The sequence below is a fragment of the Scyliorhinus torazame genome, chromosome 21 (genome assembly GCF_047496885.1).
Source record: "Scyliorhinus torazame isolate Kashiwa2021f chromosome 21, sScyTor2.1, whole genome shotgun sequence".
Lineage (NCBI taxonomy): Eukaryota > Metazoa > Chordata > Chondrichthyes > Carcharhiniformes > Scyliorhinidae > Scyliorhinus > Scyliorhinus torazame.
The window spans coordinates 28,021,461-28,045,706 of NC_092727.1; the positions used below are offsets into that span (position 1 = coordinate 28,021,461).

The window sequence follows — 24,246 nt, forward strand, 5'->3', positions numbered from 1 at the left end:
ATCACTGGGCAGCGACTGAAGAAAGAATAATGGTGTGGATAAAGGAACCAAAAGCCGAGTGGGTGGTCACGGAGGAGGAGGACTGCAAGGGGACCTCCCTCCAGGCCTCGCCACGGCAGCACTCCCATACCCACCCAAGAAGTACTCAGACAGTCCGTTTGTGGTGGCAACACTCCTATCGTGGAACCAGCTGCAACAACATTTCAGCCTAACCAAAATGTCCGATTAAGGCCCCCATCTGCAACAACCACAGGTTCAAACCGGCGCTGAGAGATACCTCCTTTAAAAGGTGGAAACAGGATGGGGGAACATTGACAGTTAGAGATCTATACACCGATGGTAGGGTCACAACACTGGATGAGTTGACGGAAAGATTTCATCTAGCAGGGGGCAACGAATACATGTACCTGCAGCGTAAAAACTTCCAATGCAAGGAAATAAGGACATACTTACGACCGCCGCGACAGTCACTATTAGAGGAACTACTGCATGCAAACATCTTAGGCAGAGGGAATTATAGTACGGATGACTGATAGAGAGGGCCGGTGCCAATCTGAACGCTACAAGGAAGAAGTGGGAGGAAGACTTGGGGTTCGAAATAGGGTGGGGACTCTGGAGCGAACCACTGCACAGGGTCAACTCCACATGCGTAAGACTCAACCTAACGTAACTAAAAGTGGTACATAGAGCACACCTGACCAGAACCTGAATGAGTAGGTTCTTCCCGGAGATGGAGGACAGATGTGAACGGTACCAAGAAGACCCGGCCAACACACCCACACATGTTCTGGTCTTGCCCCAGACTTGCCAGGTACCGGTCAGCCTGCTGCAAGGCAATGTCCAAAGTGATGGGGATGAGGGTGGAGCCATGCCTGAATGTGGTGGTCTTCGGGGTATCGGACCAGCCGGATCTCTTCATGGGGAGGAGGGCTGAAGCCCTTGCCTTTGCCTCCCTGATCGCCTGCCATAGGATCCTGCGTGACTGGTGGTCAGCAGCACAACTAAAGTTCCAGACTGGCTGTTCGACCTATCAGAATTTCTCCAAATGGAGAAAATATAATTTGCCATTCGTGGGTCAGAAGATGGCTTCCACAGAACATAGGAGCCATTCACCCAGCTGTTCCGGGCTCTGGTTGTGGCTAGCAACTAGATAGCCAGGGACAAAGAGAGAGTAGCCAAGACACAAAAGGAAATAGGGGGAGGGCCCGGGGAAACTGAACCCCAGGGAAATAAGAAAGCAAAACCAAACCCAGCGTGAAAGCCGTGGACGGCAGAGAAGGGGGGAGCGGGGGGAGGAGGGCGGGAGCAACAAAGGGGGAAACCAGGAGGGAGAAAAGAGAGGGGAACACAGGAACAAAGGAAACACGGACCACAACGGCCACAGTGAACGCAGTAAGGAGGAAAGAAAACAAAAGGACGAAAAGAAAAAACGATTTAAACTCATGTAAATAACAAACAACGACCGAAATGTAAATAACATTTGGGGTGCCACCCAGGTACCCACCCTTGCAAAAGTCTTATCATCTTGTGTGTATTTATACTGTGCTATGTACAACAAAAACCCAATAGAAAAAGTGAAAAATCCAGTTTCTTGGCGTAAAGAACATTCTTTTTGTCACTGTGATTTTGACAGGTGTGGATTAAATGAGCAGCTTTTTTTCTAGAGTACTTGGAAAGGCTGAGAATGTAGCGAAATAAAGAGACTTCCAGTGCCTTTCACAAACTCAGGACGGCTCAAAGCACTTCACAGTCAGTGAAGTACGATCACATTTTTTGCTGGGGAATAGCAACTTCCACTTCCAATGACCATTTCCAATTCTCTTGGGCACTGTCAACAAAATGCCTTTTACATAAACAGGCTTCTTGTGCACCAAGATATAATGTTGTGTATTTAATAATATTTATTAGTGCAACAAGTAGGCTTACATTAACACTGCAGTGAAATTACTGTGAAAATCTGTACACTGAGGGAGAATTCAGAATGTTCAATTCGCGTAACAAGCACCTCTTTCAGGACTTGTGGGAGGAAACCGAAACACCCGGAGGGAACCCACGCCGACATGGGGAAAACGTGCAGACTCTTGATAGGCAGTGACCCAAGCCAAGAATCAAACTCTGGTCCCTGGCGCTGTGAAGAATTTCTCCTCATCTCCATGCTTGGGGAAATCTCTGTATGCCTGGACTGGAAACTACTTTTTATACTTATTCAAAATACCAAATGGAAATTGCAAGAGCTACATGTAATACTAAGAAGATCGCGCAGGTCACATTTCTAGATCCAAGGTCTTAATTTGAACTTTCAGTGGAACTGGAGTGACCAGCTGTGGTCCAGTATTGGTGCAGAAACAATTATTTGGCTTTGTTACTGACGAGCTACAATTACTCTTCCAAAAGCAGCCAGTCTAAATGGAGGCAGCAGACCTCAATGACATCGATGATACAGTGAATTGTGGGTCCTAAAGGCTGATATCCCTGTTGAATGTAGATGCCAAATGGCTGGCCAAAATGTTGTCCTCCAGGATTGTGTTCCGGCCATTATTGGGGAGGACCAGACGGGGTTTGTTAAGGATAGGCAGTTGGTGGCCAATGTAAGAAGGTTGTTAAACGTGATCATGATCGCAATGGATGCAGAAAAGGCTTTTGATCGGTTAGAATGGGATTATCTGTGGGAGGCACTGGGACGGTTCGGATTTGGGCGGGGCTTTATTGGCTGGGTCAGGTTGCTGTATCAGGCTCCTGTGGCAGGTGTACGGACGAATAGGACAACATCGGACTATTTTAGACTGTACCGGGGGACGAGACAGGGATGACCCCTCTCCCCACTGTTGTTCGCGTTGGCTATAGAGTGATTGCTCCGAGAGCCTCAAGGGGCTGGTCCCGGGGGAGAGGGGGGCGGGGGGGGGGGGGGGGGGGGGGGGGGGGGAGGAGCACAGAGTCTCGCTCTATGCAGACTTCTGCTTCTGTATGTATCGACCCAATAGAGGGGATGGAAGAAATCATGAGGATTCCAGGGGAATTTGGCCGGTTTTCGGGGTAAAAATGGGGAAAAGTGAGATGTTTGCGGTCCAGGCGAGGGGAGAGGAGAGGTGTTTGGGGGGAGCTGCCGTTTAGATTAGTAGGGGGAAGCTTTAGGTACCTAGGCATTCAAGTAGCGTGGGAATGGGACCGGCTGCATAAATTAAATCTGGCCCGACGAGTAGACCAAATGAAGGACGATTTTCGGAGATGAGATGCGCTTCCGTTGTCACTGGCTGGGAGGGTGCAGACGGTGAAGATGACGGTCCTCCCAAGTTTCCTGTTTGTATTTCAGTGTCTCCCCATCTTTATTCTGTGGTCCTTTTTTAAACGGGTCAACAAAGTGATTACTGGGCGGGCAAGACCCCGCGGGTAAGGAAGGTAATGCTTGATGGAAGTCGGGGAGAGGGCGGGCTGGCGCTGCCAAATTTTAGTAACTATTACTGGGCGGCGAATATAGCCATGATCAGGAAGTGGGTGGTGGGGGAGGGGTCGGCATGAGAGCGTATGGAGGCAGCTTCATGCAAGGGCTCCAGTCTGGGGGCGTTGGTAACTGCTCCTCTGCCGTTCCCGCCGGCACGGTACTCCACCAGCCCTGAGAATCTGGGGGCAATGGAGGAGACATGTGGGAGCAGAGGGAGCATCTATCTGGTTCTCAATCTAAATAATCACCGATTTGCCCTGAGAAGTATGGATGGGGGGTTCCGGATATGGCGGAGAGCAGGGATTGAGAGGATGGGGGATATGTATATAGAGGGGAGCTTTCCGAGTATGAGGGCGCTGGAGGAGAAGTTTGGGTTGGCGAGATGAAACAAATTTGGGTATCTGCAGTTGCGGGGCTTCCTACGTAAACAGGTGTCAACTTTCCCGCTCCTACCGCTAAGGGGGATTCAGGACAGGGTAGTTTCCTGAGGGTGGGTAGGAGAGGGGAGCGTCTCTGACATGTACAAGGAACTTATGGGGTCGGAGGAGATGGAGACCGAGGCGGTGAAGCACAAGTGGGAGGAGGAGCTGGGAGGAGAGAGAGGATGGTCTATGGGTGGACGCGTTGAGTAGAGTCAACGCTTCCGCAACATGTGCCAGGCTCAGCTTGATATAGTTCAAGGTCGGTCATCGGCCTCACATGACAGTGGCCCAGATGAGCAGATTCTTTGGGATGGAAGACAGGTGTGCAAAATGTGCGGGAGGACCAGCGAACCATGTCCACATGTTCTGGGCATGTCCGAAGGGAATTTTGGCAGGGGGTTTGCAGATGTCATGTCCACGGTGTTAAAAACAAGGGTGGCACTGAGTCCAGAGGTGGCAATTTTCAGGGTGTCGGAAGACCCGGGAATCCAGGAGGAGAAAGAGGCAGACATTCTAGCTTTTGCTTCCCTGGTAGCCCGGAGACAGATACTATTACCTTGGAGGGCCTCAAAGCCCCCGAGGTCGGAGACCTGGCTATCGGACATGGCTAGCTTTCTCTGTTTGGAGAAAATCAAGTTCGCTTTGAGAGGCTCACTCACTGTTTGGGTTCACCCGGAGGTGGCAACCGTTCGTCGACTTCTTCGCGGAAAATTAATCGTCAGCAGGAGGGGGGGTTGGGAGTTAGTTTAGCTTAGAGAAGGGGGTTAATAAAGGCGGGTCCTGTAAGGAAGGGAGACGGCTTTTGCACTATGTTTATAGTTTCATGTACATTGTTTATTTTGTTGTTGTTACAATACCAAAAATACCTCAATAAAATGTTTATTAAAAGAAAATGATAGTGAATTGAGATTGATCACCCATTTAAAATGTGTTGCGATTAATGAAGCATTCTCTTTCATGGGGATGAGGTTGACCAATTCTAATAATATAGTGATTTATTTCACCTTTCTCGCAAGTATTTCTGGCTTAAGAATCTTGACTAAAGATGAACTATTGGGTCATTGGAAAATTAATAACAGACTGTTCTAACTTATTGACTCCTCTGGCATCAATCCTCCTGATTTATTTGCACCGCCAAAAGCAGAGTCAAGCTATCAAAATCTTTTGCCGTTGAGTGACTCCTATTTGCGTGTGGCTTTCAAGCTATCTTTTCGCAAACCTCTTCTATCTAGTTTCTTTATGAACGCAGTATTTACTCACTGACAACATTTAATATTTTTCAATTACAGGATACAAAAAGGTTGACAAATCGAAGATGCCTCCAAGAAACCTAAAACGTGGTGGATCTGGAAAGCCGAGTAATCTTTTTCTTGTGCTTTACTGATCATATTGTGTTTGTTGTTGACAGTAGCTTAGTGTGGTGGCTTTATAACCGATAAATATTGTTCAATGATCTATCTTGATCTGTGGTGATTGGTGATGCTTACCAAAACAGAGCCAATCTAAACATTTCCCTCTTTGCTAATTTATAAGGAGTGTTTGCATTTCTGAGTTTATGTTTTAATTTTCTCACTCCCATTCTCTACTTCCCTCCTTCCCCTCCTGAAGCCATTAATCCCTTGCTAGAGTATTGCTCCAGGAGTTTTGAACACCCTCTGGTCCTTCATTCAGGTGGCCATTATTCTTGAATGACATGTTAATGGACGACAGCAGGATATTTACAGGGGGTGGGGTTACTTTACTGGGGTCATTCCTGTCTGGTACTCCCACAGATACTGGTTGAGGGGTTTGTCTGTCCTGTCTGTCCCTCTTCTGCAGCTATGTTTGCTGCTGGGTGTCCCAGGAAAGGGAGCACGCCGTATCCATCGGCACGATCAAGCCCTTCCATGCCCAGTGGGCACCCCAGGACTAGGGTGTTTTATCCAACCCCTTTAACCACATTTTGTTTTGATGTTTTAAGTTTCCTTTGAGATTCTGATTGCTTTGATGCAGTATCCCTTTTCAGGCTGCCTTTTACTTTATTCTTCAAGTTGTTGATTTAGTTTATTTGGGTACTCAAAAGAAGCACATTAAGGGTAGGGTGGGCATTGGGCTACAGAAACATCTTTATCAACAACTTGTATTTATGTGTTGCAATGTGTTCTGAAGCTAAGTGTAACATCCCTCCCAGAATCCTGTCAACTATTACTGAATTCACTGAATTATCAGGGTAATTGAACTTGGATGGTTTTGGTTAAGGAAAAGATTGATGTTTGATTTATATAAAAATCTTGGTGTATTTGCAACAAATAATATTCTGCCTTTCTATTCTTCCTACCAAAGTGAACAACCTCACACTTTTGCATATACTCCCATCTTCCAATTCTTTTGCCCGCTCACTTAACCTACCTATATCCCTTTTCAGGCTCTTTGTGTCATCCTCACAACTTGCTTTCCTACTTATCTTTGTATCGTCAGTAAATTTGGCTACAGTACAGTTTGTCCCTTCATTCAAGTCCTTAATATGGATCGTAAATAGTTGAGGCATCAGTAGTACTGGTCCCTGCAGCGCTTCACTAGTTGCAGTTTGCCAACCAGAAAATGGCCCATTTATCCAGACACTGTTTCCTGATAGTTAGCAAGTCCTCTGTCCTTTGCTAAATGTCACTTACATTAACTCTTGTGCCTTTTATATGGCACCTTATTGAATGCCTTTTGGAAATCCAAATACACTAAATCTACCGGTTCCCCTCTTTCCACCATGCTTGTTACATCCTCAAATAACTCTAATACAATTGTAAAAGACAATTTCCCTTTCACAAAACCATTTGACTGTCTTATTGTGTTATGAATTTCGAAGTGTCATCCAAACTGATTCTACATTTTGATCTTCTGAACCAAGACCATTCTTCATTACATTATTAAGTCACCCCTTTCATCCTGTCCTTTCAATAACCTTGAATATTCAGTTCCCTGCGTTGTCACTTTGCAACCGTGACTCTGTAAGGGCCATCATATCATACTCATTTATTTCTATTTGTGCTATCAATTTATTCATCTTGTTACAAATGTTGTGTTCTTTATTTTTTTTACCCATTTCCCCTGCTCTGATCTTATTTGCTGGTGCACTCTTATGTTTATACATTTTGTCCCTTCCTTTAACACACTGTTTATCATTACCCGAATCACTCGCCTGCACTGCTGTCTTACCTTTTCACTTTAACTTTCTAAAATTTCCTTCACATGAACTATCCACCCCACTACCCAGTTTAAAGTCTTCTCTTCAGCTCTAGTTATATGATTAGCCAGTACACTGGACCCAGGGAAGTTCAGGTGACGGCTGTCCCGACAGTGCAGTTTCCTCTTCCTCCCGTACTGGTACCACATGAATTGAATCACATTTCCCCATGGCAATCTTTGAACCATAGATTCAACTCTCTTCGTATTTACCCTATGTAATGTTCTCATGGCTCAGATTGTTACCATTATAGCTCTACTTTTCAATTTAGTCCCTAGTTGCTCATGAACCCTTTGTAGAATCATTTCTCTAATCCTACCTCCGCACAGGGGACCATATGCAGCATCACCTATCTGCAACATCATAACATTTCATTTGCCCATGCAGCGCATGGTGTCTTCAGAACATTCTTAAGTGAGGGCATACTCACACAGTGTATGGAGGATAGATCAGTATTTAAAGAATGAAGGTAACTCTACTAGGTATTATGTTTTTAACAGGTCAGGTATTTACAGTGTTCTTTAGGAAGAGATTCTGTTACTTCTTTATTGTTTTCCCTCTGTTGCCAATAGAAACAACTGAACCAGCCGCCAAATCTGCCAAAAAGGAACTGGATGACTCAACAGAACTTGTGGCCATAGAGTGTTTGGCCACTGGCAGACGAACAACAGTAAGGCCACCTGGAGAGGAAAAAGGCAACAAAGAGGCAAACAGCTTTTGGCTGATGAAATCAGAACCAGAAAGCCGATTTGAAAATGGTGTTGATATGAAGGTGTTTTTTTAATTTTTAATTATTTTTTCAAATTTAGAGTACCCAGTTCATTTTTTTCCAATTAAGGGGCAATTTAGCATGGCCAATCCACCAACCCTGCACATCTTTGAGTTGTGGGGGCAAAACCCATGCAAACACGGGGAGAATGTGCAAACTCCACACAGTCAGTGACCCAGAGCTGAGATCGAACCTGGCCCTCAACGCCATGAGGCAGCAATGCTAACCGCTGCGCCACCGTGCCGCCCAAGGTAATGTGTTATTACCAAATGTAGGGCCTGTGGGGTTGGTGCAAATGGTGCCAAACATCTGGGCCAGTGGTCTAGGTCGGGGAAGGGGGGGGGAATATTCTGGTCTCATTGCTGTAAACAGAGTTTCTTGTTGTCCGCCAACCTGAGCAGCCAGAGGAAAGCGGCAATTTCATCGTTGCTGCAGTCACTCTACCCACTGCATGCCGGTCTTATTAAAGGAAAACAAAACCTTAGTACAGCAGTTTTCATGATGCTGCAAATCACTTTAGAGCCAATTAAATACTTCTGAGTTGTAGACACTGGTATAATGTAGGGAATGTTATCAAATGGTAGAGCAGGCTTGGGGGGCTGACTGGCTTACTCCTGCTCCTAATATGTTTGTGTGTCATTCTGGATGGATGCGATGAGCTGGGGAAGACGGCCTTTGTCATCCATAATTATCTTGCAAGCAGAGAGTGGATCATCGTTGGAGTTCTGTTTGTCTTGTTGCTAATGGAAGTCTACTGTGAGTGGGCTTTGTGGGATGAAATTGCCAGGACAGGAGTGCAGAATGAACTCATAGCAAATCAGTAACCTGTTTTATCCTGCTCATGATTCTCAAGATTGTCTTTTCCATTGACTTAAACCGTTTGTCTACTAACCTATTATTGCACTCTTTTCTTGCAGTTTAATTAGATTTTTGAGTTATTGTGATAAAATTGTGTTATATAGATGTTGAAATTATATTGTAATGAGAAGCAACAGAGTCTCCAGACTTGCTGCACAAAAAATTGCAGGTATAATTGTGAACCATTCAGTCTTTGTCTTCTGGCCTCTTAAAAGTTATGTTGCACAAAGACACTTGGGACCTCCAATGCTTCTCACTGATAGTGAAGACCTATGTTGTTTAATCATTCTATATTGTTGCTCAGGAATCATTTGATCTTTCTACCCAGTTGGATTACTGATAAAATAGAATCCAATTGTACACCTTCTATGATGCACCCAGGCAAGAGAAAATCTTCTAATTCTTCTACAGAATGGAGAAGATCTTATGCAGTTTATTTGGGTTGCAAGTATTGAATCTTCCTCCAAATTTGAATTTAGTGTCACTGTGTGCAATGTGCAGAACATGTTAATGAGGGCTGAGGCAGTCACCAAAATCAATGTTATTGTCTGCATAGTTATAAACAGCCAGTAGGATATTTTCCTGTCAAATTACCAATATTGCAAGATGCTGATAAAGTAGTTTACTAGTTGCAATGGGTTCAGTTAAAGCATGCACGTAAACTAACAATGCATCATATCATTGCTGCTCCTAATATTAATGACTCGTGCCACATACATATCAGATATTTGTAACCAGATGCCAGCAATGGGCGTCATCATTTTACTGGGACCTTTCTGTGATTCTTGAAAGGGGAAGAATTTAAGTTGTTAATCTCAATTTAAAGTATCAACCCTTTATTATTGAGGTTTCAACAGTCGTGTTTATTCTAAATATTTAATGGTGTGACAGTTGAATTGAATCACTGCATTGAGAAAACTGTGGATGATCCTATTCAAGAAGATAAATTGTCCAAGAAAGATTTCTCCTGTACAACTTGAAAGTGGAAGTAAATATGAGCAGTTATTATTTTGAGGGGTAAGTAAAATATATGCTTCCATATTTTTTAATTCTTTCTTTGGTTCTCTTCCCAGTTTGGAGTAGAGGATCTGAAGGTACAACACAATCAGACTGCATGCTGGGATGGTGTTCGGAACTACCAGGTATAAGAAACACTGAACATCACAGTGAGAGATTTTACTGGGCTGGACTTCACTAAATTGAATCTTTATTCATTTAGAATGAATTACAATATCTAGAGCAGCATAATACCAAACTAGGACTTTGGATTACATGACTAAAATAAGAAGCATGATTCAAAAGAATAAACATTTTGAGGTTAATCCGGCTATTTTCTCAGTAACTGACTTTACTTTTTGCTTCAAGTTCAGAATTGTCCGATTATTGAGCTTTTACTTAATATTAACTGCCCAGATTGCCAACTGTTGGGAGTTTGATTTGTCGGTTAAAGACTCTAAAGTAGTCCCTGGCTAGAGGATTGAACTCTATTCAGACAAATGAGGAAGTAATATTTCTGGAGCAGACTTAAATCTTTTTATTTGACATGTTTGCTTTTGCGTTCTTGCGCCTCCCTGTGTATTTTCCCTTTAAAGGTTTAGGGAAGTCAGCCAGTGGACTTCTTTTGCATCAGTATTTCAAATGATAATGTAAGATCAACAAGGTAAATTGTACATATTTAGTTACATCTTTCTCATAATTTACCTATTTCATGTTACTCAAATACCATGCACCCGGGGGCTTGAGTTCCCAGTGTGGGCCAATCTTGGCGGTTAGACCTGACAATGTGTCCATTCACCTCATGTCAAGATATGGTGGAGTTCCCTGCCAATCTGACTAGAATATGTCCAAATATAAAATGGTTATAAATCCAGCATGGTTTGACTGTACTTTGAATAAGACCAATGGAGCCTCAAGGTGCTAGGGTGGAGGACTATAAAGGTGGGGCTGGAGAGTATAACTGTAAGCAGCACACATACTCATTGTATTGTTTTTTTAAAATAAGCAATTCACTTAAACCACACAGTGTAGAGTCTCAATTTCCCTTCTCTCAGAAAAGAGATAATGGATAAATGGAACAAGGGGGAGGACATTTAATTTCCCTGTTGAGACCCTTCTTGAAGAAATTGAAGCAAGTCGGGACTGGCTTGTCATCTATCCTACATCCCAGCCCTCGCATGCAGTGAGGAAGAGGGTGTTGACAGTGATAACAAAGGGTTTCTGAACATTACATGTACAGGATGGAAGAGACGTGCAGAGAGAAATGTAATAACCTGACATGAACAGAGATGGTAAGGTGACGCTTTCCATCTTTTCCTCGCCAACTGTAGACAGCGGGCTTAAAATTCCAGTGGAAATGTCTCATCAGAAACCTTGCATTGTGATCCTCTGAAGTTGCACAAAAGGAGCTTCTTTATTGTACCAAAGATTTTAAGGTGGTGTTGGAGGGGAGAGGGTGGTGGGATTCCTCCACTTCTTCAGAAAGAGGATGATTTAATGGCTGCAGGCTGTAGAGCTTGGAATGATGCCATTCACATCTTTCTCAAACGTTTTTAAAAAATATATGTCACTAAAATGGACTGGGAGTAAAAGTTGGATTGCTGCCAATTGTCTTAGAACAATGTGTTCTCTTGGAACATAGATTTGCTATTCCAAATTTAATTTCCAAACACAATAACTTATTGAATATATGACTGAACCAATCTTGCGCTGAATGTACTTGGTTTTCTGTAGATAAATTTGTTTACATAGATTACATAGAACATACAGTGCAGAAGGAGGCCATTCGGCCCATAGAGTCTGCACTGACCCACATTAATCTCTCACTTCCACCTTATCCCCGCAACCCAATAACCCCTCCCAACCCTTATGGACACTACGGGTAATTTAGCATGGCCAATCCACCTAACCTGCACGTCTTTGGACTGTGGGAGGAAACCGGAGCACCCGGAGGAAACCCACGCGGACACGGGGAGAACGTGCAAACTCCGCACAGACAGTGACCCAGCGGGGAATCGAACCTGGGACCCTGGCGCTGTGAAGCCACAGTGCTAATCACTTGTGCTACCGTGCTGCCCCTGTTGACTCTGTTAAAGGAAGCACAGCTAACAAGATATGTTAAAATTAATAAAGCAACATTCAAAATAATAGTTTTCTCAAGTTAACAGTTCTTGGCAACTTTTTAGTGATTCATGACTTGGGGCGTATCCCTGTAGCCAGGAGGCGGGCCTTTATCGTAGGAGACCAGTTTGTAATCATGAAATCTGAAACTCGCAAAATAGCCGTCTTCAACACGAGAAAGGAATTTCATATCTCTTCTGGACACATTTGTTGTTAACGGAGGAGGAGAGGCAACGATTGACGTGCTTTTTTTTAGCAGTTTCTGTTTCGGACTGAGGTCTGCGTAGGACCAAGTTTAAAGCTGCAGACCGTTCTGGTTTTAAACCAGTGACAAAATGGGTTTTTGATCTTTTAAATGGTTTAAAACCCAGGCTGTTGTCTTTATGACTTCAACTCCAAGCTGTTTGGTGCTTAATGGGTTAAGTTGTATTACACTTTGTTTGCCACGAGGCTCGTTGTTCAACCGAATAGGCTTTTCTTGTTTAAAAATCTCACAGTTTATTAAAGCTGCCATGAGAGGCTTTTGGATCGGGGCCAGCAGCATTTCGTGGTTGGTCTCAGAGTAAGATAACAGTTTGTTCTGGGGTAAAAGTGTCCTTGACAGATAATCCATTTGACCAGACCCTCCCTGTGGAAATTCAATCAGTGTATTCATTGTTTTCATGTCAGTAGCAGCTTGCAACAATGTAGGATTTGGTTTAGATATCACTGGTACATATTGGGCTTTAGTTAAAATCATTTCAACTCTTTCCATTGGTGGTGCTTTTTCCTTTGGAGAGTTCAGCTGATTTTTTAAAAGACCGATTTGAAGGCTTTTGAGCTGTTAATTTGTCTGTCAGTAATTTATGACATTTCATGGTGTCCATGTCACTTTCCAAAATACATTTTTCCTCAAGTAACTGGCAATTTTGACTTTTAAGACCATCATTTTCTGATATTAACTGTTGAAGTTTGGATTCTGAGTCAGTATTTTTACGTTGCAATTCACCAATTTGAAATGATTGTTGTTGAACTTTAAAGGTTTTATTTTCCAATAATGTTTTAATCTGATCACATTGTTCAAGTTTAGATTTTGCATCTCGTTATTCTTCAACAACTGCTGCTAGTTGGTCTTTCGTGGACTTAAGGTCATGATCGAATTTAGTTTTTGCGATTGTCTCGATGTTTTTGGAGCTGTGCCATTACTGCAAACGTTTTCATACGTTTTCCTCTATTTAAGCGTGTGGTTTTTTCCCCATGCCTTCTTGATATTATCAAGGGACCACTGTCCTTTGGGGATATCGTATTTTGATTAAATTTTTCTTCCAACTTCAGACAGTCCAAATTGTCTAACAAATCAAAGATCTAAGATCACCCAATATATCGTCAATAGAGACATTCGGTACAGCGCGACCTCCCTTGGACATTGTGGGAAGTAGTTCTCTACCATTTGAAAGTTCTGAATCTATTTTAGGATTCATTTCCGCCATAAACTCAACCTTACACCCAATATTTTGGTCGTCAACTATGTGTAATCTGTGTACACTACCGCGACTATGTTTTTCAGTCCCGTTTTATTTTAGTTTCAACGATCGGCACCCAATTGAATTAACACCGTCTGAAAAAGGTCCTTTCTAAGGGGTCAAAGCACTGCTTGATGTGGCTTTAAGACTTTTAGTGGGTGAAAAAGATGTTTCTTACCCCAGTCTAGCCGTTTTTCTTTGGGTCTTCCGTCCTTCTGGTCTTTCTTCAGTCTTCTGATTTCTTCCTGGCTGGCTCCTCCCCTCCTGCCGACTACACCAATTGAAAGAGATCTATCATGCGGATCTAGTGGCACTTGCGAACACTAAAACTCAGTAGAAATTTGAGTTAAAACTTCTCGGTTGCAAATAAGAATCGTTTATTGCCTCTATTTGATTACAATTGCGAATCACTTAAATCTTATTCTCTAATAAGTCCGGCTAGCAAAAAGGACTGAAAGAGAAGCAACTTGTACACAATTTTTAACTTTTAAAATAATACAGAAATGGTTTCTTGCTTGTGGCAAACAGCTTGCATTTACTTCAAGAGTTAGAATGGAAAAGTAAAAGTATAGAGATAGAGAATAGTTTAGATCAAAGTATAGAATGATCCGGATGAAAATGGCCGTACAGACCTGCACGGTTATACTAAATCATATCAGTCTTTAGCCATCTATCTACACCCCGATGTAATCCTAATTGGTTTGGGTTAGAATCAAATGAGTTTGATTTGACGGTTAGCTGTCAATCTTCAATATGCAACATTAGTTTTAATTGTTTCATGTCTGAATACTTGTGCATGTTATGGAATGAGATATTGTACTGTTATCGCGATCAGCTTAAACTGATCTTTTACCTATCAGGTGTATTAGAAAATAGTTGGCTTCTACACTAGTAGAGCATTAGAGGAGCATGGGGACCCTGGGCTCCATCAGCAAGAACTTTGAGTTCCCAGCTGGTTTGGTCTCCAAGGCTGCAGTGCTTAGCACCAACATTGCTCAGACAATAGAACAGCTGCCAGAACCAGCTGGCTGCTTCATTGAATCATGCAGCAGATGCCCAGATAAGAGGCAGCAAGGGAGTGGTCATAGCTACACTTTAGTGCATTTGAGGAATCTGATGAATGGAGTGCGCACTGAATTGCAGCTTCCAGACTATCACAGAGACCTGGCTGAATCTGATGGCAGCCATTGTTTCACCCGTGAGGTTACCAAGTGCTGTTGTGTACCATGTCTTTGGTGACAGGATGGCTGATGTGATGCTAGCACCTGCTGCTGTCACCCTTCTGAGCAAGACTGCCAGTGAGGTCTTCCTACAACAGGCAGGGTGCTAACTGCACAAGGCAGCTCTGGATCTTCCTCTTGCGTGTAGGTACCAACAGTCCTGATCCAAGCACACACAATTGTCTCATCTTCACACCGCGACCCATGTCTCCGATTCCCAAATGCATGTCTCAAATGCAGGAAAACCAAGTATAATACTCTTTAACTTGGAGACATACTAATATGGCAGAGATCCGTATTTGGACAGGAACTCAGATAGACTATTGTAAAATATTGCGGAAACTTGTGACCTATTGTAATTACATGCATCCAATTTCTCATGATCTTTAACGCTGCATTGCCTGCTCTGAAAACATATATGCCTGAGTGCAAAGATGCAGGACATTCCAAGGTATTCAGTGTTTCCTTAGGGACAAAATTACTAATGTATAAATACTTATTGTTGGATATAAAATTCAGGAGGTTTAATTTGGGCAGTTTTTAGTAATTTTTTTTAAATTTAGGGAGTATCCAATTATTTTTTTTCCCATTAAGGGGCAATCCACTAACCTGCACATCTTTGGATTGTGTGGTTAAATCCACGCAGACACGGGGAAAATGTGTAACTGCACACAGTGACCCTGGGCCAGGATCAAACCCGGGTCCTCAGCGCCGTAGGCAGCGGTGCTAACCACTGTGCCACCCCTTTTTGGGCAGTTTTTCATGTATTTTAATCCTTTGAATTATTTATGAGACTGTTTTAAGCGCCCTTGGTGTTATTTGCTTATTAAACAGAGCAGAAAGTGTTCATCAACAAGAATTGGATAGCTGGTGGTATAAGAAGGATGACTGCTTCTCATGTATTGTTCATATATGAACATATCAAATGTAGATTAGGGGCTAAAAGAACAGCTATTGCATCCAGATACAAAGTGTGCAGTGAAATCATAGTTTATTTTGTCTATTCTGTGATAATAGGCTCGAAATTTCATGAGAGATATGAAGGTGGGGCAGCTGGCCTTTTTCTACCACAGCAATTGTAAAGAGCCTGGAATCGCCGCAGTTGTCAAGGTTTTTATTTTAAATATCTATTGACATTTTAGTACCCGTTTTGTGCTCTTCAAGCATTTTTGGACTGTGATCACTTTTTGTACATTTGTAACAAGTGGAATTTATATTATTGCAACTAATGGATGCCCCCCCCCCCCTTAAATATTTTGCTCATTAAAATGACAGATCTGTGCTGGGGACTGAAATAAAATGCCATTTGTTGTAGCATATTGACAGCAAGACTCTGGACGCCATATGGTATTGAGTAGGGACTCAATGTGTTGACTCGAACCCCAATTGGAGGAGTCACTGCCTTTGGAGGGGGATTGGGGGAGAACTGGCAGAAGAGTAAAAATAGTTCTAAAACTATTGTCTCCTCTAACAAGGTTAACAAAAGGAAATTTAATGAATGATTTCCCCTCTGGGCCCAGACACGATTGATTGGATTGAAATATTGAGCAGTATTTGATGCATTTCAGCGTGGCACAGTGTGCCATTGAATATAAAATAAACAGTACAGCTTAAGAGGAAACTGCCTTCATCCAAAGGCAGTAAATAATTTGTCAGTGCTTTTAATCTGTGGTTTAAAAAAGCCTAAATTTGCTGCTTTGATAAACTTTGAACAATCACAAAACGTGTAACAGATTAGTGTTTCCTTCCTCTCTGATTATATTTGTAATTCTTGTTGTTTCTTTCAAAGATCGTAAAGGAATCTTATGTTGATCACACACAGTTTGACAAGAAGGATCCTCATTATGACCCCAGAAGCTCGAAGGAAAATCCTAAATGGTTCATGGTGAGTGACCATATTCTTTTGCATTTTATTGTAACCATAAAAAAAGATGAGCCTTTCAGAAACTTTATGAACGATTATAAAATTACCTGGGGGAAGGCTGTGATTTATCACCCAAGTGCCTGTAAACTGACGTTTTCAGTGCTTCCAGGACAAATTATATATATTTATAGTATTTCAGCAATAAATTGCAGCAAGCGTAAAAATTCATGGAGCATATTGCGAGATGTTAGTGTGCCAGGACTAATGAGATGAAAAATGAAATGAAAATCGCTTATTGTCACAAGTAGGCTTCAAATGAAGTTACTGTGAAAAGCCCCTAGTAGCCACATTCCGGCGCCTGTTCGGGGAGGCTGGTACGGGAATTGAACCGTGCTGCTGGCCTGCCTTGGTCTGCTTTAAAAGCCAGCTCTTTAGCCCTGTGCTAAACCAGCCCCATCTATGATTAAGCTTTGTTGCGAGTTAAATTCGAATGTGAACAGGGTTATCTGTTTTTTACCCTTTATACTCATTATTTCACAATAGATAGAAAACAGGCAATCTTACCCCATAATGCGCTCTGGCTCATGAAGTAGGGCTCATCGCACCCATAAGGCCATAAGACATAGGAGCGGAAGTAAGGCCATTCGGCCCATCGAGTCCACTCCACCATTCAATCATGGCTGATTTCAACTCCATTTACCCGCTCTCTCTCCATAGCCCTTAATTCCTCGAGAAATCAAGAATTTATCAACTTCTGTCTTAAAGACACTCAACGTCCCGGCCTCCACCGCCCTCTGTGGCAATGAATTCCACAGACCCACCACTCTCTGGCTGAAGAAATTTCTCCTCATCTGTTCTAAAGTGACTCCCTTTTATTCTAAGTCTGTGCCCCCGGGTCCTAGTCTCCCCTGCTAATGGAAACAACTTCCCTATGTCCACCCTATCTAAGCCATTCATTATCATGTAAGTTTCTATTAGATCTCCCCTCAACCTCCTAAACTCCAATGAATATAATCCCAGGATCCTCAGATGTTCATCGTATGTTAGGCCTGCCATTCCTGGGATCATCCGTGTGAATCTCCACTGGACCCGCTCCAGTGCCAGTATGTCCTTCCTGAGGTGTGGGGCCCAAAATTGCTCACAGTATTCTAAATGGGGCCTAACTAATGCTTTATAAAGCTTCATAAGTACATCCCTGCTTTTATATTCCAAGCCTCTTGAGATAAATGACAACGTTGCATTTGCTTTCTTAATTACGGACTCAACCTGCAAGTTTACCTTTAGAGAATCCTGGACTAGGACTCCATAGGCACTTTTTCCCAAAGAGAGGAAAATACTTAAAGGGCTGAATCTTACAAAAACAATGGCAAAGTGTCAGTCCCAGCAAGAAAAACTTGAGTGAATCCATTGGCGGACTTCGTATGGAATCTTGAGCATGTTAGAAAACAAAGTGAGTGGGCATAGTTAATGCTATCGCTTCGGCGAGGCTTGAACTTTTAGAGTTGGGAACCAGCTTCAAACAGATTGAGACCCCATCTTTAAAGAGCTCCCTGAAAAGCGCTGCGGCCCAATGTCACCCAGGCCACATCTTGGAGCTCTTTCTGCATCCCCCAAGACAGTAATCGCTGGCAGATTTCCCCCCCCCCGAAAAGTAATTGCTGCACACCACCGCCCCTTGATGTCCCCCCACCGGTCCACTGCACATATACACACTCCCCTCCCTCCCCAATGGGGCTCCAACTAGGGTCCTGCCATGGCACAGGTTGGCACTGCCATGTCTCTTTATCCCCCCCAGGGGGCCTATCCATACCTCTGCACCCCCAGCGGGAATCTCCTCAGCTGCCTGCCTCACGCCTGGCCAAACTTGTAAATCACACCGGCGTGACGGGTCAAGATTTTGGAGGGGGGTGGCTGGAGAGTGTGCTTACTAATGACATGGTAATGTATAAAATGAGGCTCCTTTGTTGCTGCCTTCTGCTGGCATCAACTGATGACAGACAAATTGATACTCACTACATGTTTGATTTGCATTTAAATACAGCCTTTATTTTCACACTTAAGAATCAGTTATATAATTTCAAGACTCACAATTTGAACAACAATACTACCCACTAGAGAACTTGGCCAGGCATGCTCTAGAGGGTGTGCCCTGTAAGTTTCCAAACTCCGGTCTTGTCTTGCGAATATTGATCCCCGGGTTATCGCCGTCGAAATCTTAAAGCTGCTGCTTTTTATATGATGTGGAGATGCCGGCGTTGGACTGGGGTGAGATCAGTAAGAAGTCTTACAACACCAGGTTAAAGTCCAACAGGTTTGTTTCGATGTCACTAGCTTTCAGAGCGCTGCTCCTTCCTCAGGTGAATGAAGAGGTATGTTTTATATGGTTTGAGTTAAACAATCCTGTAGTATATAGGCATTATTCGTCCTTGAGAGAGCCGTGTTCTCGCTGTTCCAAGACAAAGTATTAGCAGTGAAAGTTCCAGTTGCAAATCCATTCTGCTTCAGCTGGAGTTTCCACACACACACAAATCTGTTGGCCTCTTTTACCATCATGCCTCACGGCACAATCATAGAATTTACAGTGCAGAAGGCCTTTCAGCCCTTGGAAGAGCACCCTCCCAAAGCTCTCACCTCCCCCCTATCCCTGTAACCCTGCCCAACCTTTTTTGGGTCACTAAGGGCAATTTAGCCTGGCCACTCCACCTCACCTGCACATCTTTGGACTGTGGGTGGAAACCGGAGCACCCGGAGGAAACCCAAGCAGACACTGGGAGTACGTGCAGACTCCGCACAGTGACCCAAGCCAGGAATCGAACCTGGGACCCTGGAGCTGTGAAGCAACAGTGCTAACCACTGTGCTACCGTGTAGCCCTACGATGAATCTGTGGTGTGGAATTCACTACCCCAGAGTGCACGGCATTGAATAAATTTAAGGATACTTTGAATTAGTAATGGGTTGAAGGGTTATGGAAGATGGACAGGAAAGTGGAGCGGAGGAAGAGTCATCAGCCATGATCGTATTGAGTGGCAGAGCGAGCTCGAGGGGCTGTATCGCCGACTCCTGCTCCTAGTTCTTATGCCGTTCTGCTTTTCCCATTTACACCTCCTTAAGACGCCATTCCGCTCCTTTACTTGCCCTTTTCCTTTAGTCTCGCCTAATCGAATGTTGGCCATCGTTCCCAACACCGGGCTGGCAAAGCGTGATTTGCACTACTTCGCTGTCGGGGGATTGGGGGAAAGATTCCAAAAGCCAAACATGCCGGAGAGAATCATGTTATTTGCTTCTCTTTGGATTTTGAGCCTGCACCGACTTTTTCACAGATGGAAAATGACCCCCATGTTTTTACAGCTTATATTTGTTCAGTTAATTTCAACTGATCATGGTCATTACAGCATTCTATAGATGTCATTAATACTCTGTTCTGTATATTATTTGTCAAATCTTGTCGACATACCTGATGATTTTGAATTTTTAATGAACCCAGCAGTTACATGATTGTAGCGTGCAATGATCTGATTAGCCACTGCCACTGGAGACTGTTAAACAGCATATATGCAGCACCATAATAATTGGGTTGGCGTCATAGGTAAAGCTTAAGAAACTAGTTGACCAGATACTCTTTGCAGCCCACAACTACTGGAATGAACATGAAATCCATACATAACCCAGTCAAATATAATTCAAATGTTTACCCTTTTATTTAAATTTAATGAAGAATCCAAGGGAAACTTATTTTCCAGACTGTTTAGAATATGGAACTTAATACCACATGGAGTACTTGAAGTGAATAGGGACAATGCTTTTGAGGGGAAGTTAGATAAGTACTAGAGGGAGAAAGGAATATAAGATTATGCTAATAGGCTTACATAATGTAAGGTTGGGAGGAGGTTCATGTGGCGCATAAACACCAGCAGGACCAGGTGGATTGAATGGCTTATTTCTGGTAATTATATGTCATTCTTTTTGATGTTTTAAAAATGACTCCCCAGCAGTGATCTGATCATCCAATTTCTTGTGCTTTTACTTTAAGAAAAGTAGTATTCATTGCCTTCCACCATGCAACTTATCTTCTTTAAACAAGTGGAAGGTTGACTTATTTCTTGGCTGCTGTCAAAATTGTTCTTGACCAGTCAAAGTTTGCATCTTTCACTGTGGGATATCAAATTATTAGTTAAACAATTTAGTAACAAGGCAAATACTGTAGGCGAATCTGACTTATGATTTGTCAGTTAGTGTGAGGTAGTGATGGCTGCAAGCGAGAGAATTGCCAGCAACTTCTTAAGTCAAGAGGACGAACTATCATTTAAATGCCGAATCATAGGTTAATTTCAACAGTAAGGGTTGGATACATCAGGGAGAGGTGTCATGAAATATCTGTGCTGGAAGAATGAAAATATCTGCTAGAAATGCATCCTACTTCTCGGTCTAAACTCCTTTCTTTTCAAGGTGGATGTGCAGTTTGTGAGAATGATGAAGCGTTTCATCTCTCTGGCTGAAATGAAACAATACCATCAAGAACACAAAACAAAGGAAGGTCCACTGAAAAACATGGCACTCTTTACCAGGGCCAGGCTTTCTGTACAGCCACTAGCCAAAGGTGAGGTTGGTGCGGTTATATTGCTACTGTAGTAACCACAACTACTGCTCCATTTCTAAGCAATATCACATTGTTGTAAGGGCAGTATAAATATTAGTACCATCAAATTATGTGAAAGTTACCAAGTCTTCACATTGGGTAATGTGAGAAAATGAAGCATCGATTTGCCATAAGCAATGCCAGCATGAGTTAAAATGTACTATTTTTAAAAATTGATTTTTTTCATTAACTATTGTGTTGACGCAAACCTAAATTTTCCTCCTATTACTGAAGACTTCCACCTTATTTTCTGGCACCTCTTGTCAGCTGATTCATTAGTCATTAGTGTTGTGCCCTGTAGTCAGTCGCAAGATAGCGTTTGCTGATAAATCAAAGATTTTTTTTTTAAAGCAGCTGGTGATAAGAATAGCTGCCAGTTTACAATTAGTGGTGTGTAGAATTGAGCATTTTCCTTGTTTAGAACATTCATTGGCAACTGGTTCCTGGAACAGTGAAGTCAGCAACTGAGGAAGCCAGTTAATATATTGAATGTGATCATTCTTCAGAATTAATTCAATGGTCCCAACCAAAATATTAACCCCTCCGATGCAAAGTAATGCTATAAATTTCCAGAATTATTTTAATTTAAATATTTTCAGTGCAAGTACTGAAAAAGCAATATTAATTTAAACTCATACTCTTGTGACTAGCTGGCTGAGGTTCAGTAAACTGCCCAGTATTTGTTAGAAACCAAGTAGCGTGGCGAGGCAAGTTTATTTCAATGATTGTTAAATCAAAGTTTAATTTCATAGTTTTCTCTTTTAGAAGTAAGTTTTTCTTTGAGAAGTGTTCAACAACTGTATAAGGGTCCTTCCTATTCATTCCCTTATTTTCCCCTTGCACTTTTGATCTATAGCTGTTGAATGGACATCTCACTACTGCTATCTGCTGCTCTTGTCCTAGTTGGTAGTGGTCGTGGGTTTGGAAGGTGCTGTCTAAGGAACCATGGCGGATTACTGCAGTGCATCTTATAGATAGTACCATTAACCAGCTTTGATAAAGGGTCATTTGGACTCGAAATTTTAGCTCTTTTCTCTCCTTACCGATGCTGCTGGACCTGAGATTTCCCAGCTTTTTCTCTTTTGGTCCCATTGACTCCAGTTTAGCTAGGGCTGCTTTATGCCATATTCGGTCAAATGCTGCCTTGATGTCAAGGGCAGTCCTCTCACCTCACTTCTGGCATTCAGCTCTTTTGTCCATGTTTGAACCAAAGCTGTAGAGGTCAGGACGTGAGTGACCCTAGCGGAATCCAAACTGAGCGTCCGTGAGCAGGCTGTTGCTGAGTTAGTACTGCTTGATAGCACTGTTGATGACTCCTTCCATCTCTTTGCTGATGATAGAGACTGAAAGGGCAGTAATTGGCAGTGTTGCATTTGTTCTGTTTGTGTACAGGACACACCTAGGCAATTTTCCACATTGCTGGGTAGATGCCAGTGTTGTAGGTGTACTGGAACAGCTTGGCTAGGGATGTGGCAAGTTCTGGAGCACAATTTCAGTACTATTGCTGGAATATTGTCAGGGCCCATAGCCTTTGCAGTATCAAGTGCCTTTAGCCATTTCTTGATATCACGTGGAATTGTATTGGCTGAAGACTGACATCTGTGATGCTGGGGATCTCCGGAGGGGACTGAGATGGATCATCCACTCAGCACTTCTTGCTGAAGATTATTACAAAAGCCTCAGCCTTGTTTTGCACATATGTGCTGGGCTCCCCCATCATTGAGGATGTGGATATTTGTGGAGCCTCCTCCTCCAGTGAGTTGCTTCATTATCCACCACCATTCACGGCTGGATGTGACAGGACTGCAGAGCTTAGCTCTGTCTATTATTTGCTGCTTATGCTATTTGGCATGCAAGTAGTCCTGTGTTGTCACTTCACCAGGTTGACAGCTCATTTTTTGGTATGCCTGATTTTGCTCCTGCACTCTTCATTTGATCAGGATTGACCCCCCTGGCTTGGTGGTAATGGTAGAATAGGGGCCATGAGGTTGAATACAATTCTGTTGCTGGCCCACAGCACCACATGGATGGCCAGTCGAGTTGCCAAATCTAGCCCATTTGGGATGGATGGTATCCTCAATGTGAAGACCCCATTTTCTTTAACACTTATGCTTGTATCTATGAAGCTAGTTATAATGTTTGTAAATCAAGTCCTTTTAAGTGTCAATGTCCTTGTGCACCGTTTTACTATGAATTACTTTCCTATCACTTTTAATGGTAAGGTTTTTTGTGATAAAGGAAGAGCTTATAAAGAATGGTAAAATGAACCAGTTTTAAAACTTTTATTTTTGTTACTTTATCAGAGGAATTTGACTTTGTCCTGAGCCTTGAAGACAAAAAGCCAATTTAAATGGAAGAGGTTGCTGATGGGAGAGCTGTTAATGATCGTCAGTCTTCCAGTTATTGAACGGGTCTATCCAAAGCAACACATTTTCTTTGGTATTGGAATGGAATTCAAAATGAATAAAGTTGCTTAATTGCAAATAGAGATTAATATTCTGGATTCAGCAATCAGCATTTTTTTCCCCACAGAGACGTATGCATATTATCTTTTGTGGGCCAAACCAACTTTATGCCAGGTTATTTTATTGTTGCAGCTATTCGAATGGCAGCAAAACATGGAAAATACATAACTTGGTTTGACTTTACCTGCAGGTTTAAAAAGTCTTCAATTTTATGTGCAGATAAAGTGGTGCAGTCGGAGGGAAACATTAGCTATCTGACCCTTCTGCATGGTGTAATTTTACTGTGATGACTGCCAGAAAAAAAAACTTAAATGTCAATCAACTTGTTAAGTTAAAAGTTTCGTTGGAACACTGGCAATTGTTTACGCATTCAAATTGTTTCGCAGATGTTTAAATTGTCAACACAAATTAAGAAAAATTATTGGTGACATGGGATTTTGGTACATTTAGCGTTGCGATCCTGTGGTGACTTCTGTTCTCAATACACAAGGGATGCATTATTATTAGATTGACTTACTGCTGTAGAAGGAATACATCGGTTTAAAATTTAGTACCTTCCAGATCAGGTGTAAAATAATCATGCATATGAATAGAAGTTGACAAAGCATCACGGATGTGACTATGAAGTATCAACTTGGTGTATACATTATTGTATTTGTATCTTATAATAAAGTTAACCTTCTTTCATAGTAATTTTTCAGTTAATTAATATTTTTTATAAAACCTTTATAACTAA

At 42.5% G+C, this 24,246-nt stretch overlaps 1 protein-coding gene across 3 annotated transcripts in view; it reads left to right on the plus strand.

The window, feature by feature from the left end:
* The window catches only part of thyn1 (thymocyte nuclear protein 1), a 32,062-nt gene extending 7,859 nt beyond the window's left edge, over positions 1 to 24,203 (plus strand). For all 3 annotated transcript variants that reach the window (XM_072486649.1, XM_072486650.1, XM_072486648.1), the window contains exons 2-8: positions 5,151 to 5,219; positions 7,651 to 7,850; positions 9,779 to 9,847; positions 15,562 to 15,654; positions 16,334 to 16,429; positions 20,856 to 21,006; positions 23,349 to 24,203. In XM_072486649.1, the coding sequence (XP_072342750.1) occupies positions 5,177 to 5,219; positions 7,651 to 7,850; positions 9,779 to 9,847; positions 15,562 to 15,654; positions 16,334 to 16,429; positions 20,856 to 21,006; positions 23,349 to 23,395 (699 nt within the window). In that variant the 5' untranslated portion in view covers positions 5,151 to 5,176 and the 3' untranslated portion in view covers positions 23,396 to 24,203. The remainder of the gene's footprint in view (positions 1 to 5,150; positions 5,220 to 7,650; positions 7,851 to 9,778; positions 9,848 to 15,561; positions 15,655 to 16,333; positions 16,430 to 20,855; positions 21,007 to 23,348) is intronic.
* Positions 24,204 to 24,246: the final 43 nt, after the last annotated feature.